Source organism: Anomaloglossus baeobatrachus, chromosome 10, assembly GCF_048569485.1.
Source record: "Anomaloglossus baeobatrachus isolate aAnoBae1 chromosome 10, aAnoBae1.hap1, whole genome shotgun sequence".
Classification (NCBI taxonomy): domain Eukaryota; kingdom Metazoa; phylum Chordata; class Amphibia; order Anura; family Aromobatidae; genus Anomaloglossus; species Anomaloglossus baeobatrachus.
The window spans coordinates 187,090,912-187,106,288 of record NC_134362.1 but is presented as its reverse complement, the minus strand read 5'-3'; the positions used below and the strand labels follow the sequence as shown (position 1 = coordinate 187,106,288).

The following is a 15,377-nucleotide window of genomic DNA, read 5'->3' as shown; positions in this document are numbered from 1 at the left end:
AGTGCCCCCTATGTACTGTATTGAGGATAGTGCCCCCTATGTGCTGTATTGAGGATCTGCACCAGTAGGAGAATTTTATCTTGGCTTTTTACTAATACGTGTGGATTTGCTCCATGACCCCTTCCTGTTAGGACGAGGTGATATTCATCACTTGCACTTTGCTCGGGGGCAATTCTCTGCCATCCTCGCACATTCGGTGCTTCCAGGACATCAGACCTCGGCAGGTTGTGTTTTATGACGTGTGCTGCAGATTAATCGCACTGTCCCGGGTGATCGCTGCTTTACTCACCTATTACTATCACCGGGATTTCATCATCGTTAACTAATTATTATGCACTGATTAATAGATGTGATCGGCACGTCATAGGCTTAGTCATAGGCCGCTGCCGTTTTATAGAAGGGTTTACAAAGTGCAGAAAAATGAAAGGATCCAAGTCCATTATCGAAAGTGACAGTGATTGATGGCACACAGCAATGACTGTGCAGAACAGGGGGTATAGATGGGGCTTCACAGTGCGGAAAAATATCAGGAACCACTCGGCTATTGGTTATTTCATGCAATCACAGAAAAAGCAGTGTAAAGTATGGTGGATGGGCAGTTCACACTGAAACTCAGTTGTTCTGGAGTCAGCCTGACATGTAGGGGGTCTTCACTGATCCTCCCATCCTTTACAACAGATTTGGGGGGCCGTATAGTGGGCATAACTATATCTGGGGCACTGATCTTATACATGTCAGTCATTTCTCTTGCTTTCGTTCTTCGCACAGTTTCTGACGCCATACGATTACAGGGAGGTTGGAGTTTTGTGAAAACATGTCCGCTGCTTACAGCCTTATACCGGAAGGTAAGATTGAATTTAATTTTCCCTCCAGCTGTCGGCGTATTTCTCACTCAGTGCCTTCCATGCACATACACGTGCACGCTCGGCTAAACTGTGCATGCACCTGGTGTATTGCTAGTGCCTTCCATGCACATACACGTGCACGCTCGGCTAAACTGTGCATGCACCTGGTGTATTGCTAGTGCCTTCCATGCACATACACGTGCACGCTCGGCTAAACTGTGCATGCACCTGGTGTATTGCTAGTGCCTTCCATGCACATACACGTGCACGCTCGGCTAAACTGTGCATGCACGTGGTGTATTGCTAGTGCCTTCCATGCACATACATGTGCATGCTCGGCTAAACTGTGCATGCATGTGGTGTATTGCTAGTGCCTTCCATGCACATACACGTGCATGCTCGGCTAAACTGTGCATGCACGTGGTGTATTGCTAGTTCCTTCCATATGCATACACGTGCATGCTCGGCTGAACCGTGCATGCACATGGTGTATTGCTCGCTCAGCGCCTTTCATAAACATACACGAGCATGCTCGGTTAAACTGTGCATGCACGTGGCATATTGCTTGTTCAGCACCTTCCATAGACATACACATGCATGCTCAGCTGAACCGTGCATAAACATGGCGTATTGCTCACTCTGCGCTCTTCATAAACATACACATGCACTCTCTGTGGAACCGTGCATGCACATGGTGTATTGCTTGCTCAGCGCCCTTCGTAAACATACATGTGCACACTCTGCTAAACTGTGCATGCACGTGGCATATTGCTAGAGCCTTACATACACATACATTCTTGGTTAAACCATGCATTCACGTGGCGTATTGCTCGTTCAGCGCCTTCCATACACGTGCACGCTCGGTTAAACCGTGCATGCACGTGTAATTGATATATAGAGGGAAGTAAGCCGCTGTCTGACCCTTTGATGTTTTAATACACATTAGGTGACTAGCGAGTCCCAGTAAAAGCCGTTCTGGCTGAATTTATCCAGTGTGTACAGGCACCTATAGACATGAGCTCTGGTGATAGGACAGTGACCCTTCCTCCTGATCTGTGGATCTCCCCCATTTCTTCCCTTCCAGTTGTTTGTGCTGCTTAATGCTGAGAATCTGCTGTCCCGCATACAGAGGGTGTTGGATTCGCAGGAGGTGAACTGGCACCATGTTTTGGCCTGTGTGTCCTGCCTGGTTGTGTGCCAGCCTGAAGCTCAACCCCTGGTGAAAGGTGAGAAGTTGTGCGCCGCCTTGTGGTGAATCAGGGGTACTGCGGCCAAACCCGCTGCTTGGAATGAGTTTCTCTTTATTATGTTTTTTGGCTTTAGATCTTCTGAGCCGTCTCCTGGCACAAGCCTTTGACACTTACGAGTTGGAGTATTTGATCACCGCTTTCCTCGTCGCTCGGCAGGCGGCATTGGAAGGACCGGCGGCATTTACGTCCTACACCGAATGGTTCAAGGTCAGGGTCTGGGAAAGCTGGGTGACGCCGGTAAAGGTGGGTGACCCCACGCTGTGTTTATGATCGTCGTTGGGTGACTACTTTATTATCCTATCCTTTCAGTGTACATTTGGTGCCCCCAGTTCACACCAGAACACCACGAAGAAGTCACTGGTTTTCCTCTTGAAATTCCTCTCCGATTTGGTCCCTTATGAAACGTCACAATACTTAAAGGTAAGGGCTTCTGGGCACATACAGGCCCTTTAAATGGTATTTTGATCCGCTGGCTATGTCCGGTATTGCAGCTTCACTATTTTCCAGTGTGTGTGCAATTCCAGGCGTTGTCCACAGACTAAGGGGGGCGCTGTTTCTGGATGAAGAAAGCTAGGAAATCCTTTTTAACCCTTGCAGGTGCACATCCTCCATCCGCCATTCGTGGCAGCCAAATTCCGCCCCTTGCTGTTGGAGTACATCACCCTGGCCAAAACCCGGCTTGCAGACATGAAGGTGCGGCTGTGACTGAAGTGGGGGGCGACTGACCGGACATTATTCGCTTTGACTTTTTGCATTGTTTGTGTGTTTGCAGGTTTCTATTGAAGACATGGGCCTGTATGAGGACCTCTCTGTAGCCTCCGACAAGCATCAGGTATGGGACCATGGTAATATCTGTTCCTGGGAAAGCTGGGTGGCATCCAATATGGCCGCCTGTTGAGCTGACGTTTTTATATACGATGTCCTGAACTCTTTTCATCACCCTTTCATGGCAACCTATCGGCACCCTGTGATTATTGGGGAGGAACAGGGAAGAATTGAGGAGCAGAACAGATGCCCAGGCCAGCATTGTGGGTTTAATAGCAGTGATCTGAGCTAAATCCCATCGCCGCTGATGCTGGCTGTATAAAACAGCCGTCATCTGCTTCGTATAGTGCCCGCTCCATACACCCTGCACCCAATCATCAGGAAGGGGCTTGAAATACTCCTCTTTTATAAAAACTGGACGCCTTTTCTATCGCAACCAATCACAGCACAGCTATCATTCTGCATCAGCTGTTTTAGGCATGAAAGCTGAGCTCTGATTGGTTTCTATGGGTAGCTGGGTTTTTGTGCTAGACAGTCCAGCTCTATAAGGCCTGTAGTGTAGATAACATCTCCCCGTATGTCTCCGGCTCTGCAGACACAACCTCAGGCGCAGCAGGACGTAGAGAAGGCCGTGCAGATATTCCAGAATACAGGCAAGATCCCGGCCAGTGTCATGGAGGCCAGGTAGGTGGAGCTTGTCTGCTGCAGGGCATGCTGGGAGTTGTAGTTTCATCACAGCTGTGGTGCCGGCCGGTAATCTATGGTGCATTTCATTTTCCCTGGCCGTGTTCACAGCCCTCCTGAAATCCTCTGTGCTGCTGTACCTCTTATCACTAAGTCGCCCATTACTGGACCAGATGCTACTTGTGTTCTGTATTAGCTGCTCCCCGACCGCGGCCATTGTCATGTAGACACCCAGCAAAATATTAGCAGAATGTCCGAAATTCCTGTAATAACCCACTGATTCCTTTGTATTTATTTTGTGTTATTTCTGTGTTTTTTGTAGCATCTTCCGGAGGCCGTATTATACATCTCGCTTCCTCCCTGCGCTGCTGACCCCCAGACCGGTCCGTACAACACACCGGCTCCATCAGGAACCATGCTTAGCTATCATATCGCTGCTCTTTCTCTTTCTTTCCTTCTTTCTCTTTTTCTTGTTTTTTCTTCTTTCTTTCTTTGTCTCTTTCTTTTTCATGTTCTTTCTTCTGTCTTTATTTCTTTCTCTTTTTTTTTTCTTTCTTTCTTTCTTTGTTTCTTTTTTCTTTCTTTATCTTTTTCTTCATTCTCTCTTATTCTCTCTACCTCAGAGCTGCATTCACACTTCTGCTGGTTGCCCTGTATTCAGACTGTAGTTTGGGTCCTTCCTGCTGTCAGACATGTTCATCTGTTCTTGTGTCTCTCTCCGGTGATGGGGAAACCAGCACAATTCTGCATTCAGCTCGATTATGAAGAAAACATTGCCCACCCTCTTTCTTCTTTCTCGGTGTCATCCATTATTTTATTGTTACAGCTCCCGGAGGTCGCAGACTCGCTTATGTTGCTCATTGATGCTCTGAGGAGGTGAGAGATTTATGCTATAATAATATAATTCTCCAGGTCGCGCTCCGCCCTCCCTCCGCCCTCCCTCCGCTCTCCCTCCGCTCTCCCTCCGCTCTCCCTCCTCCCTCCGCTCTCCCTCCGCTCCCCGCCGTCCCTCCGCTCCCCGCCGTCCCTCCGCTCCCCGCCGTCCCTCCGCTCCCCGCCGTCCCTCCGCTCCCCGCCGTCCCTCCGCTCCCCGCCGTCCCTCCGCTCCCCGCCGTCCCTCCGCTCCCCGCCGTCCCTCCGCTCCCCGCCGTCCCTCCGCTCTCCCTCCTCCCTCCGCTCTCCCTCCTCCCTCCGCTCTCCCTCCTCCCTCCGCTCTCCCTCCTCCCTCCGCTCTCCCTCCTCCCTCCGCTCTCCCTCCTCCCTCCGCTCTCCCTCCTCCCTCCGCTCTCCCTCCTCCCTCCGCTCTCCCTCCTCCCTCCGCTCTCCCTCCTCCCTCCGCTCTCCCTCCTCCCTCCGCTCTCCCTCCGCTCCTCGCCGTCCCTCCGCTCTCCGCCCTCCCTCCGCTCTCCGCCCTCCCTCCGCTCTCCGCCCTCCCTCCGCTCTCCGCCCTCCCTCCGCTCTCCGCCCTCCCTCCGCTCTCCGCCCTCCCTCCGCTCTCCGCCCGCTCTCCGCCCTCCCTCCGCTCTCCGCCCTCCCTCCGCTCTCCGCCCTCCCTCCGCTCTCCGCCCTCCCTCCGCTCTCCGCCCTCCCTCCGCTCTCCGCCCTCCCTCCGCTCTCCGCCCTCCCTCCGCTCTCCGCCCTCCCTCCGCCCGCTCTCCGCCCTCCCTCCGCTCTCCGCCCTCCCTCCGCCCTCCCTCCGCTCTCCGCCCTTCCTCCGCTCTCCGCCCTCCCTCCGCCCTCCCTCCGCTCTCCGCCCTCCCTCCGCTCTCCGCCCTCCCTCCGCTCTCCGCCCTCCCTCCGCTCTCCGCCCTCCCTCCGCTCTCCGCCCTCCCTCCGCTCTCCGCCCTCCCTCCGCTCTCCGCCCTCCCTCCGCTCTCCGCCCGCTCTCCGCCCGCTCTCCGCCCTCCCTCCGCTCTCCGCCCTCCCTCCGCTCTCCGCCCTTCCTCCGCTCTCCCGCCCTCCCTCCGCCCTCCCTCCGCTCTCCGCCCTCCCTCCGCTCTCCGCCCTCCCTCCGCTCTCCGCCCTCCCTCCGCTCTCCGCCCTCCCTCCGCTCTCCGCCCTCCCTCCGCTCTCCGCCCTCCCTCCGCTCTCCGCCCTCCCTCCGCTCTCCGCCCTCCCTCCGCTCTCCGCCCTCCCTCCGCTCTCCGCCCTCCCTCCGCTCTCCGCCCTCCCTCCGCTCTCCGCCCTCCCTCCGCTCTCCGCCCTCCCTCCGCTCTCCGCCCTCCCTCCGCTCTCCGCCCTCCCTCCGCTCTCCGCCCTCCCTCCGCTCTCCGCCCTCCCTCCGCTCTCCGCCCTCCCTCCGCTCTCCGCCCTCCCTCCGCCCTCCCTCCGCTCTCCGCCCTCCCTCCGCCCTCCCTCCGCTCTCCGCCCTCCCTCCGCCCTCCCTCCGCTCTCCGCCCTCCCTCCGCTCTCCGCCCTCCCTCCGCTCTCCGCCCTCCCTCCGCTCTCCGCCCTCCCTCCGCTCTCCGCCCTCCCTCCGCTCTCCGCCCTCCGCCCTCCCTCCGCCCTCCCTCCGCCCTCCCTCCGCCCTCCCTCCGCCCTCCCTCCGCCCTCCCTCCGCCCTCCCTCCGCCCTCCCTCCGCCCTCCGCTCTCCGCCCTCCCTCCGCTCTCCGCCCTCCCTCCGCTCTCCGCCCTCCCTCCGCTCTCCGCCCTCCCTCCGCTCTCCGCCCTCCCTCCGCTCTCCGCCCTCCCTCCGCTCTCCGCCCTCCCTCCGCTCTCCGCCCTCCCTCCGCTCTCCGCCCTCCCTCCGCCCTCCCTCCGCTCTCCGCCCTCGCTCCGCCCTCCGCCCTCCCTCCGCTCTCCGCCCTCCCTCCGCTCTCCGCCCTCGCTCCGCTCTCCGCCCTCGCTCCGCTCTCCGCCCTCTCTCCGCCCTCCCTCCGCTCTCCGCCCTCCCTCCGCTCTCCGCCCTCCCTCCGCTCTCCGCCCTCCCTCCGCTCTCCGCCCTCCCTCCGCTCTCCGCCCTCCCTCCGCCCTCCCTCCGCTCTCCGCCCTCGCTCCGCCCTCCCTCCGCTCTCCGCCCTCGCTCCGCTCTCCGCCCTCGCTCCGCTCTCCGCCCTCTCTCCGCCCTCCCTCCGCTCTCCGCCCTCACTCCGCCCTCCCTCCGCTCTCCGCCCTCCCTCCGCTCTCCGCCCTCCCTCCGCTCTCCGCCCTCCCTCCGCTCTCCGCCCTCCCTCCGCCCTCCGCCCTCCCTCCGCTCTCCGCCCTCCCTCCGCTCTCCGCCCTCCCTCCGCCCTCCCTCCGCTCTCCGCCCTTCCTCCGCTCTCCGCCCTCCCTCCGCTCTCCGCCCTCCCTCCGCTCTCCGCCCTCCCTCCGCTCTCCGCCCTCCCTCCGCTCTCCGCCCTCCCTCCGTTCTCCGCCCTCCCTCCGTTCTCCGCCCTCCCTCCGTTCTCCGCCCTCCCTCCGCTCTCCGCCCTCCCTCCGCTCTCCGCCCTCCCTCCGCTCTCCGCCCTCCGCCCTCCCTCCGCTCTCCGCCCTCCGCCCTCCCTCCGCTCTCCGCCCTCGCTCCGCTCTCCGCCCTCCCTCCGCTCTCCGCCCTCCGCCCTCCCTCCGCTCTCCGTCCTCCCTCCGCTCTCCCTCCGCTCTCTGCCCTCCCTCCGCTCTCCGCCCTCCCTCCGCTCTCCGCCCTCCCTCCGCTCTCCGCCCTCCCTCCGCTCTCCGCCCTCCCTCCGCTCTCCGCCCTCCCTCCGCTCTCCGCCCTCCCTCTGCTCTCCGCCCTCCCTCCGCCCTCGCGCCGCTCTCCGCCCTCGCGCCGCTCTCCCGCCCTCGCGCCGCTCTCCGCCCTCGCGCCGCTCTCCGCCCTCGCGCCGCTCTCCGCCCTCGCGCCGCTCTCCGCCCTCCCTCCGCTCTCCGCCCTCCCTCCGCCCTCCCTCCGCTCTCCCTCCGCTCTCCGCCCTCCCTCCGCTCTCCGCCCTCCCTCCGCCCTCCCTCCGCTCTCCGCCCTCCCTCCGCTCTCCGCCCTCCCTCCGCTCTCCGCCCTCCCTCCGCTCTCCGCCCTCCCTCCGCTCTCCGCCCTCCCTCCGCTCTCCGCCCTCCCTCCGCTCTCCGCCCTCCCTCCGCTCTCCGCCCTCCCTCCGCTCTCCGCCCTCCCTCCGCTCTCCGCCCTCCCTCCGCTCTCCGCCCTCCCTCCGCTCTCCGCCCTCCCTCCGCTCTCCGCCCTCCCTCCGCTCTCCGCCCTCCCTCCGCCCTCCCTCCGCTCTCCGCCCTCCCTCCGCTCTCCGCCCTCACTCCGCCCTCCCTCCGCTCTCCGCCCTCCCTCCGCTCTCCGCCCTCCCTCCGCTCTCCGCCCTCCCTCCGCCCTCCGCCCTCCCTCCGCTCTCCGCCCTCCCTCCGTCCTCCCTCCGCTCTCCGCCCTTCCTCCGCTCTCCACCTTCCCTCCGCCCTCCCTCCGCTCTCCGCCCTCCCTCCGCTCTCCGCCCTCCCTCCGCTCTCCGCCCTCCCTCCGCTCTCCGCCCTCCCTCCGCTCTCCGCCCTCCCTCCGCTCTCCGCCCTCCCTCCGCTCTCCGCCCTCCCTCCGCTCTCCGCCCTCCCTCCGCTCTCCGCCCTCCCTCCGCTCTCCGCCCTCCCTCCGCTCTCCGCCCTCCCTCCGCTCTCCGCCCTCCCTCCGCTCTCCGCCCTCCCTCCGCTCTCCGCCCTCCCTCCGCTCTCCGCTCTCCGCCCTCCCTCCGCTCTCCGCCCTCCCTCCGCTCTCCGCCCTCCCTCCGCTCTCCGCCCTCCCTCCGCTCTCCGCCCTCCCTCCGCTCTCCGCCCTCCCTCCGCTCTCCGCCCTCCCTCCGCTCTCCGCCCTCCCTCCGCTCTCCGCCCTTCCTCTGCTCTCCGCCCTTCCTCCGCTCTCCGCCCTTCCTCCGCTCTCCGCCCTTCCTCCGCTCTCCGCCCTCCCTCCGCTCTCCGCCCTCCCTCCGCTCTCCGCCCTCCGCCCTCCCTCAGCTCTCCGCTCTCCGCCCTCGCTCCGCTCTCCGCCCTCGCTCCGCTCTCCGCCCTCGCTCCGCTCTCCGCCCTCGCGCCGCTCTCCGCCCTCGCTCCGCTCTCCGCCCTCGCTCCGCTCCCCGCCCTCCCTCCGCTCCCCGCCCTCCCTCCGCTCTCCGCCCTCCCTCCGCTCTCCGCCCTCCCTCCGCTCCCCGCTCTCCCTCCGCTCTCCGCCCTCGCTCCGCTCCCCGCCCTCCCTCCGCTCTCCGCCCTCCCTCCGCTCTCCGCCCTCCCTCCGCTCTCCGCCCTCCCTCCGCTCTCCGCCCTCCCTCCGCTCTCCGCCCTCCCTCCGCTCTCCGCCCTCCCTCCGCTCTCCGCCCTCCCTCCGCTCTCCGCCCTCCCTCAGCTCCGCTCCTGAGCTTCTGTACAGACGGCAGAGGAGATCTAATTCATGTGTTCACTGAATAGTGCAGGAATTACGGCTCAGAACTTCAATTTTTTGCTACTTTTTTATTTTTATATATATATCTCTTTTAAGCGCCCTTAGTGGTAGCTGCGGACAAGCAGAATTGCCACCATTCAAACGCAGGACAGGAGACCCCAAAGATGGGACCCTTACTCATTGCTTCCTATCCCCCATCCTATGGGTAGATGAGAAGTCTATAGTCTTGGGAACTTGTGTGTGTATAATATATATTTTATTTATTATATATATATATATATATATATATATATATATATATATATATATATATATATATATATATATATATGTATATATATGTGTATATTTTTATTTATTTATTCTATATATATATATATATATATATGCGTGTGTGTGTGTATGTGTATATATATATATATATATATATATATATATATATATATATATATGAACAACGACAAGGCAGAGTCCAGCAATAACGTGAGTAATCCAGGATGCTGTTAAAACATTTTTTCTTTCTTTTTATTCATAAATTCATTAAAAAATAATGGTCCAAGCAATTCAGAACAGCATTATCACAGGAAAATAGCGCAGATAGGACTACGCGTTTCAGCGGTGAAATCCGCCTTCTTCACGGTCCAGAATCTCATTGTTGGACATTATATATATATATATATATATATATATATATATATATATATATATATATATATATATATATATATATATATATATATATAGTGCGTACACACACACAGTCTGAGATTGGCAGGGCATGCTGGGAGTTGTAGTTCTACCCCTGTGATCTGTTCTGCACACATCACCACCTGTCTTCTTCCTTCTGTAGAGCTGATAAGATTCCTCCTGCCGTGATGAGATCGTATCTGGATGCCTGTGAGCTGGAGAAACACCGGAAGAGAGAAGGTGAGGCAAAGGAACCGGAATGGTTAATGTAGGGGAAAACAATGGATGGATCAGTTAGTCTTGGTTACACCATAGACTTCAGAGTAGTTGCTGGTTAATCCTATTGACTTAGGATATGAAGCCAAACTAGGATCTTCTCCTACTTTGCAACTGATGAGGGGTGAGAAGCGAGAAGGGGAGGAAGTGACCTGTGACATCACCTATTAGGAATGATGAGTAATGTGGTATCAGTCATTGCCCAGGAGGAAGAGGAGGTGAGCTGTGACATCACCTATTGGGAATGGTGGATGTTACTACATGTCTACATATGGAGTCTTCTCCTGTAGAAGATTCTGGTCAGTCATATGGCGAGGCTCCTTATAGTGTCAGTATTGACGTATATACTTGATACCTCCAATGTGTATACTACACTATCCGGGCCCGGTGATGAGCCGAGCGTTGTACATCTTATTTCTATTCCTTTGGATCCAGATTTCTGACCCTGATCCTGAATTTTACCCTTTAGGAAATAATATGGAGGTGTCAGTGAGCGAGGAGCCCATGGCCAGATTACAGGCCGCGCTATGGGAGCTGAGACCCTTCATCACAGACCCCCACCGATATGACGGTAAGTGCAGGATAACCCTGTATTACACCACCTCCTGAGTCCCGGCGTCTTATACCTGGTGTCTTTATCCTCAGACGTCTCCTCTCAGGTGGCCGTGATCGCTGACAGGCTGGGGTCCGTATTGGGCAGCCCCACAGACGCTGCTCCTGAGATGTCACAGCCGCTTTTTACCGATTCTCTGGAGGATCTGGAGCCACAAGAGCTGAAGGTGATCCGGAGTCGTCCTCTTTTTTTTTTTTTTTTTTTTTTTTCCTTTTATGATTTTTTTGTTGCATTTTTGCTTTATTTTGCAGGCTGCGGATTTGCTTCTCACGTGCTTTTGCCAATGTGTCATGGCGGCCTCCAGCGTCAATCCTCCTGACAGGTAAGAAAACCGAATATCGGACATACATTAAACAGGAGACAGACCTGCATTTACTCGAAATCTGCACTGCCCTCTACTGGCACAAAGCGGGTTCTGCAAGGAAAAGGAAGGAGGGTGCTAAGATCTTTGCTGGGTAAAATGTCTCCTGCTTTGCACTGATGAGGAGCAATCACCCTGAAACACGGGTCTGCAAATGGAGAGTCTGGTTTGGCTTCTTATCCTAAGTCATGTGGTTAAGACTCGTTAAAGGGTCGATATTGACTCTTAGGATCGCTAATTCCTATAGGAAACACTTGAGACCCTGTTCTTTCTTCTGAGGCTTCAATGTAACAGTGCAGGTTGTAACGAACTCTCAGCTGTGAGAAGTGCACAGCCTCTATAGAGAAATAATGATCCATTCATTGACCGGAAGCAGAGATATTGAACGTGGTGAGGAGTTGGTGCACAAAGTATATTAGAAAGCTTCATTCTGCACACTATTTATATAAATCTGCTCATCCCCTGTAATGCACCTGACTTGGGTTGTGTAATGGTCCGTGCCCTGGATCTCCCCTCTGCAGACAGGGACCCTGGCCCTCCTTGTATGTGAAGATGCTGTGCGGCCGCCCCAGGGCTCTGTGTGCGGTGCTGAGCCGGACCCTGCAGCTGCTGACCCAGCAGGTACGTCTTCAGGATTCGGGTCCATATGGCTCGGATGCACTTGGACCACGTGGCTCGGATACACTTGTGTTTGATGGGCGATAGCGGAGAAGATTTATTCCTTCTCTTGTGTCGGATTATAGGCCGGGCTCCTGAGAGATCCACATGTGGTCGGACTCGCTGTTTTCTCAGTTCATCTCCACGAGTGCCGAGCGTTATTTACCTCCCAAAATATAGCAGGGAAAGAGCTAGAAAAATTCTGGAGACTGGTGCTGAACCCCCGAAACATGAAGTCTGTGTCTGTAATCCTCAGGTTAGTGCTGTTTGCAGCTGTAACCACAGTCTCCATGATATCACATCACAGCTCACCTCCTCCTGTACAATGACTAACAAAGGATCCTTCGTTCACAATTGGTGATATCACCGCTCACCTCCTCCCCCTCCTGTACAATGGCTGAGAACACAGGATCCACCATTCCCAGTAGGTGATGTTACAGCTCACCTCCTCCTCCTGAGCAAAGACTGATAACACAGGATCCACCATTCTCAATAGGTGATGTTACAGCTCAACTCCTCCTGAGCAATACCTGATAACACAGGATCCATCATTCCCAATAGGTGATGTTACAGCTCACCTCCTCCTCCTGAGCAAAGACTGATAACACAGGATCCACCATTCTCAATAGGTGATGTTACAGCTCAACTCCTCCTGAGCAATACCTGATAACACAGGATCCACCATTCCCAATAGGTGATGTTACAGCTCACCTCCTCCTCCTTAGCAATACCTGATAACACAGGATCCACCATTCCCAATAGGTGATGTTACAGCTCACCTCCTCCTCCTGAGCAATGACTGATAACACAGGATCCACCATTCCCAGTAGGTGATGTTACAGCTCACCTCCTCCTCCTGAGCAAAGACTGATAACACAGGATCCACCATTCTCAATAGGTGATGTTACAGCTCAACTCCTCCTGAGCAATACCTGATAACACAGGATCCACCATTCCCAATAGGTGATGTTACAGCTCACCTCCTCCTCCTCCTTAGCAATACCTGATAACACAGGATCCACCATTCCCAATAGGTGATGTTACAGCTCACCTCCTCCTCCTCCTTAGCAATACCTGATAACACAGGATCCACCATTCCCAATAGGTGATGTTACAGCTCACCTCCTCCTCCTGAGCAATGACTGATAACACAGGATCCATCATTCCCAATAGGTGATGTTACAGCTCACCTCCTCCTCCTGTACAATGACTGATAACACCTCTATATACAGGGTCCACCATTCACAATAGGTAATTTCACAATTCACCTCCTCCCCCTCCTGTATAATGAATGATAACTCTATTTACAATTACAACTGATCACACGTTATCCACTATTCACAATCGGTGACATCACAGCTCACCTCCTCCTCCTGTAAACGTTTATCTAAAGTAGATAAAACAGGATTTACCATTCACAATGTTATGACAGCTCACCTCCCCCTCCTGTACAATGACAAATAACCCCTCTATGTATAGTAGATAACACCGAATCCACCATTCACAATAGGTGATGTCACAGCTCACCTCCTCCTCCTGTACAATGACTGATAACACCCAATATGGGGATAGCACAGCGTATTATACAGGCGTTATAGTCACAGGCTGCAGATGGCTGATCCGCAGGTTCTGTCTTTTCAGGTTCTGCACAGCGGCGGTCTCCTACACTTGCTGTAGGTTCTCTTTACTCTCTCCAGGGGTCTCGCTGGACTGCATCCCCCCATTATTCATGCGTAAGGTAATTTGGTAAAGTTGGCTGCTTATGAACGGTAAATGGGATTGTACATGAAGGATTTCTTCCATACTCGGCCCCTGTTTTTGGTGTTGTGTGTTGCACTTTTGGCTGCAGGGATGCGGCCGTTGATTTCGGCAGACAGCTGCAATACATGGAGTCCGCGTGCTGTCACTATATATCAGCTTTTCCTCCTGTCTTACGGCTATAATAATTCTTATACAAGGGTTGCGATACTTCTATCACAGTTACATAAGGAGCGGGTGGCAACGAGGAAAATGAGTCTCGTAATCCACCCTCTCAGTAATGCTTGTCTCCTCCCTGCTCACAGCTACAGCATCTCCTGCCCAGACTTATACTGGAAGCCAGAGAAGAAGGGTTAATGGCGGAGGACGAGGAGGAGACCCCTATGCTCTGCCGCTCACTGCTCTTCCCTTCCGCGGGCTGGAAGGACGCTGCGGTCAGACTATGGCGCCAAAGTCCCTTCCAGGAGCTGCTAACACAGGAGACGTTCCAGGTCAGTGTTCACCTATACGCTTATCTGGGAAAGCTGGGTGGTGCCGGCATTGTCAAAGCGATCCGTATTCATACCGTGAAGGTCAGACGTGTGAAACCGGCACAAGAGAGGGTTCTGTATTGTTACATAAACATTCAGGAATCCAGGAAAGATGGGTGACACCTTCTGTGTATCTAAATAGGATGTCACTGAGCTTTGCTTTAACCTATCACTGAGAAATCTGTCATATCATTGTTGTAAGTGGGTGACGATCCCTGGAGAGCTTCAGTGGCGCCAAAAATGTCACCCTCTAGATTTCTCTGCATAGTAAGAGGGTCCCATTTGCAGTTCTCTTTCAGGGACTGGCTGCAGTGGGAGATGAGCCTGGGATGGGACGAGGATCCTTTACGTGACACCGAGAGGTAAGTCTGTGCCCATAAACGCAGATGGGGAATGTCCACACATACGGAATTAAGAAGAAATCCACCGAGAAATCCGCACCGAATGCTGCACATTGTGGTGAGAATTTCCTTGTGGATTATAATCTGCCGCAATTGGATTTTGATGCAGCAAATCCGGTAAATTGCACACAATTCATCCTGCAAATCTGCAGCATCTATCCACAGCCTGACCCTGAACACGTTCTCTCCCTCCAGACACGAATATCAGCGCTGGGCTTTAAATTGCTGCTTCCTCCCGAAATCTTCCAACAGGGGCGGGTGTGGAAATGATTTGCAGATTGCATGCTCCATTATGGTGGATGCGGTGCTCGAATTTTGCAGCAGGTGAGGCCTCTCCTATCATCTGATGAACGTCTATTATTTTGTACGACTCTGATCCATGTTATTTTATTGTAGATATGAACCCAGTCCGGGCAGTCAACCGCCGCACGCCCGCTCAGGGGTGGCCGAAATCCTGTGCCGCCTACAGGTAGGTTCTTGATGCCTTATTGAATCGCATATATATATATATATATATATATATATATATATAATATAATATATATATATATATATATATATATATATATATACATATATATATATATTATATATATATAAATATTATATATATATATATATAAATATTATATATATATATATATATATATAAATATTATATATATATATATACTGTATGTATATAATATATATGTGTATACGTGTGTATATGTATATAATATATATAATTTGTGTGTGTGTATATGTGTATATATATACATTTTTTTTCTTTGTCGCTCTATTGGGAGACCCAGACAATTGGGTGTATAGCTACTGCCTCCGGAGGCCACACAAAGCATTACACTAAAAAGTGTAAGGCCCCTCCCCTACTGCCTATACACCCCCCGTGGGATCACGGGTTCCTCAGTTTTCAAGCTTTGTGCGAAGGAGGCTGACATCCACGCATAGCTCCACTGTTTAGTCAGCAGCAGCTGCTGACTATGTCGGATGGAAGAAAAGAGGGCCCATATAGGGCCCCCAGCATGCTCCCTTCTCACCCCACTCTTTGTCGGCGGTGTTTGTTAAGGTTGAGGTACCCATTGCGGGTACGGAGGCTGGAGCCCACATGCTGCTTTCCTTCCCCATCCCCTTAGGGCTCTGGGTGAAGTGGGATCTTACCGGTCTCCAGGCACTGAGACCGAGCTCCATCCACAGCCCCTGGGCTC

General features: G+C 54.9%; 1 protein-coding gene across 1 annotated transcript in view; it reads left to right on the top strand.

The window, feature by feature from the left end:
• Positions 1-15,377, top strand: part of FANCA (FA complementation group A) — an 80,578-nt gene that overhangs the window by 28,670 nt on the left and 36,531 nt on the right. Inside the window, exons 6-25 of the mRNA XM_075325974.1 lie at positions 769-845; positions 1,930-2,071; positions 2,169-2,302; positions 2,405-2,515; positions 2,693-2,788; positions 2,868-2,927; positions 3,456-3,544; positions 3,867-3,927; positions 4,371-4,420; positions 9,740-9,816; positions 10,322-10,423; positions 10,498-10,631; positions 10,717-10,787; positions 11,348-11,447; positions 11,570-11,739; positions 13,125-13,221; positions 13,547-13,732; positions 14,060-14,133; positions 14,368-14,496; positions 14,569-14,641. Coding sequence (XP_075182089.1) covers positions 769-845; positions 1,930-2,071; positions 2,169-2,302; positions 2,405-2,515; positions 2,693-2,788; positions 2,868-2,927; positions 3,456-3,544; positions 3,867-3,927; positions 4,371-4,420; positions 9,740-9,816; positions 10,322-10,423; positions 10,498-10,631; positions 10,717-10,787; positions 11,348-11,447; positions 11,570-11,739; positions 13,125-13,221; positions 13,547-13,732; positions 14,060-14,133; positions 14,368-14,496; positions 14,569-14,641 — 2,033 coding nt within the window. The remainder of the gene's footprint in view (positions 1-768; positions 846-1,929; positions 2,072-2,168; positions 2,303-2,404; positions 2,516-2,692; positions 2,789-2,867; positions 2,928-3,455; positions 3,545-3,866; positions 3,928-4,370; positions 4,421-9,739; positions 9,817-10,321; positions 10,424-10,497; positions 10,632-10,716; positions 10,788-11,347; positions 11,448-11,569; positions 11,740-13,124; positions 13,222-13,546; positions 13,733-14,059; positions 14,134-14,367; positions 14,497-14,568; positions 14,642-15,377) is intronic.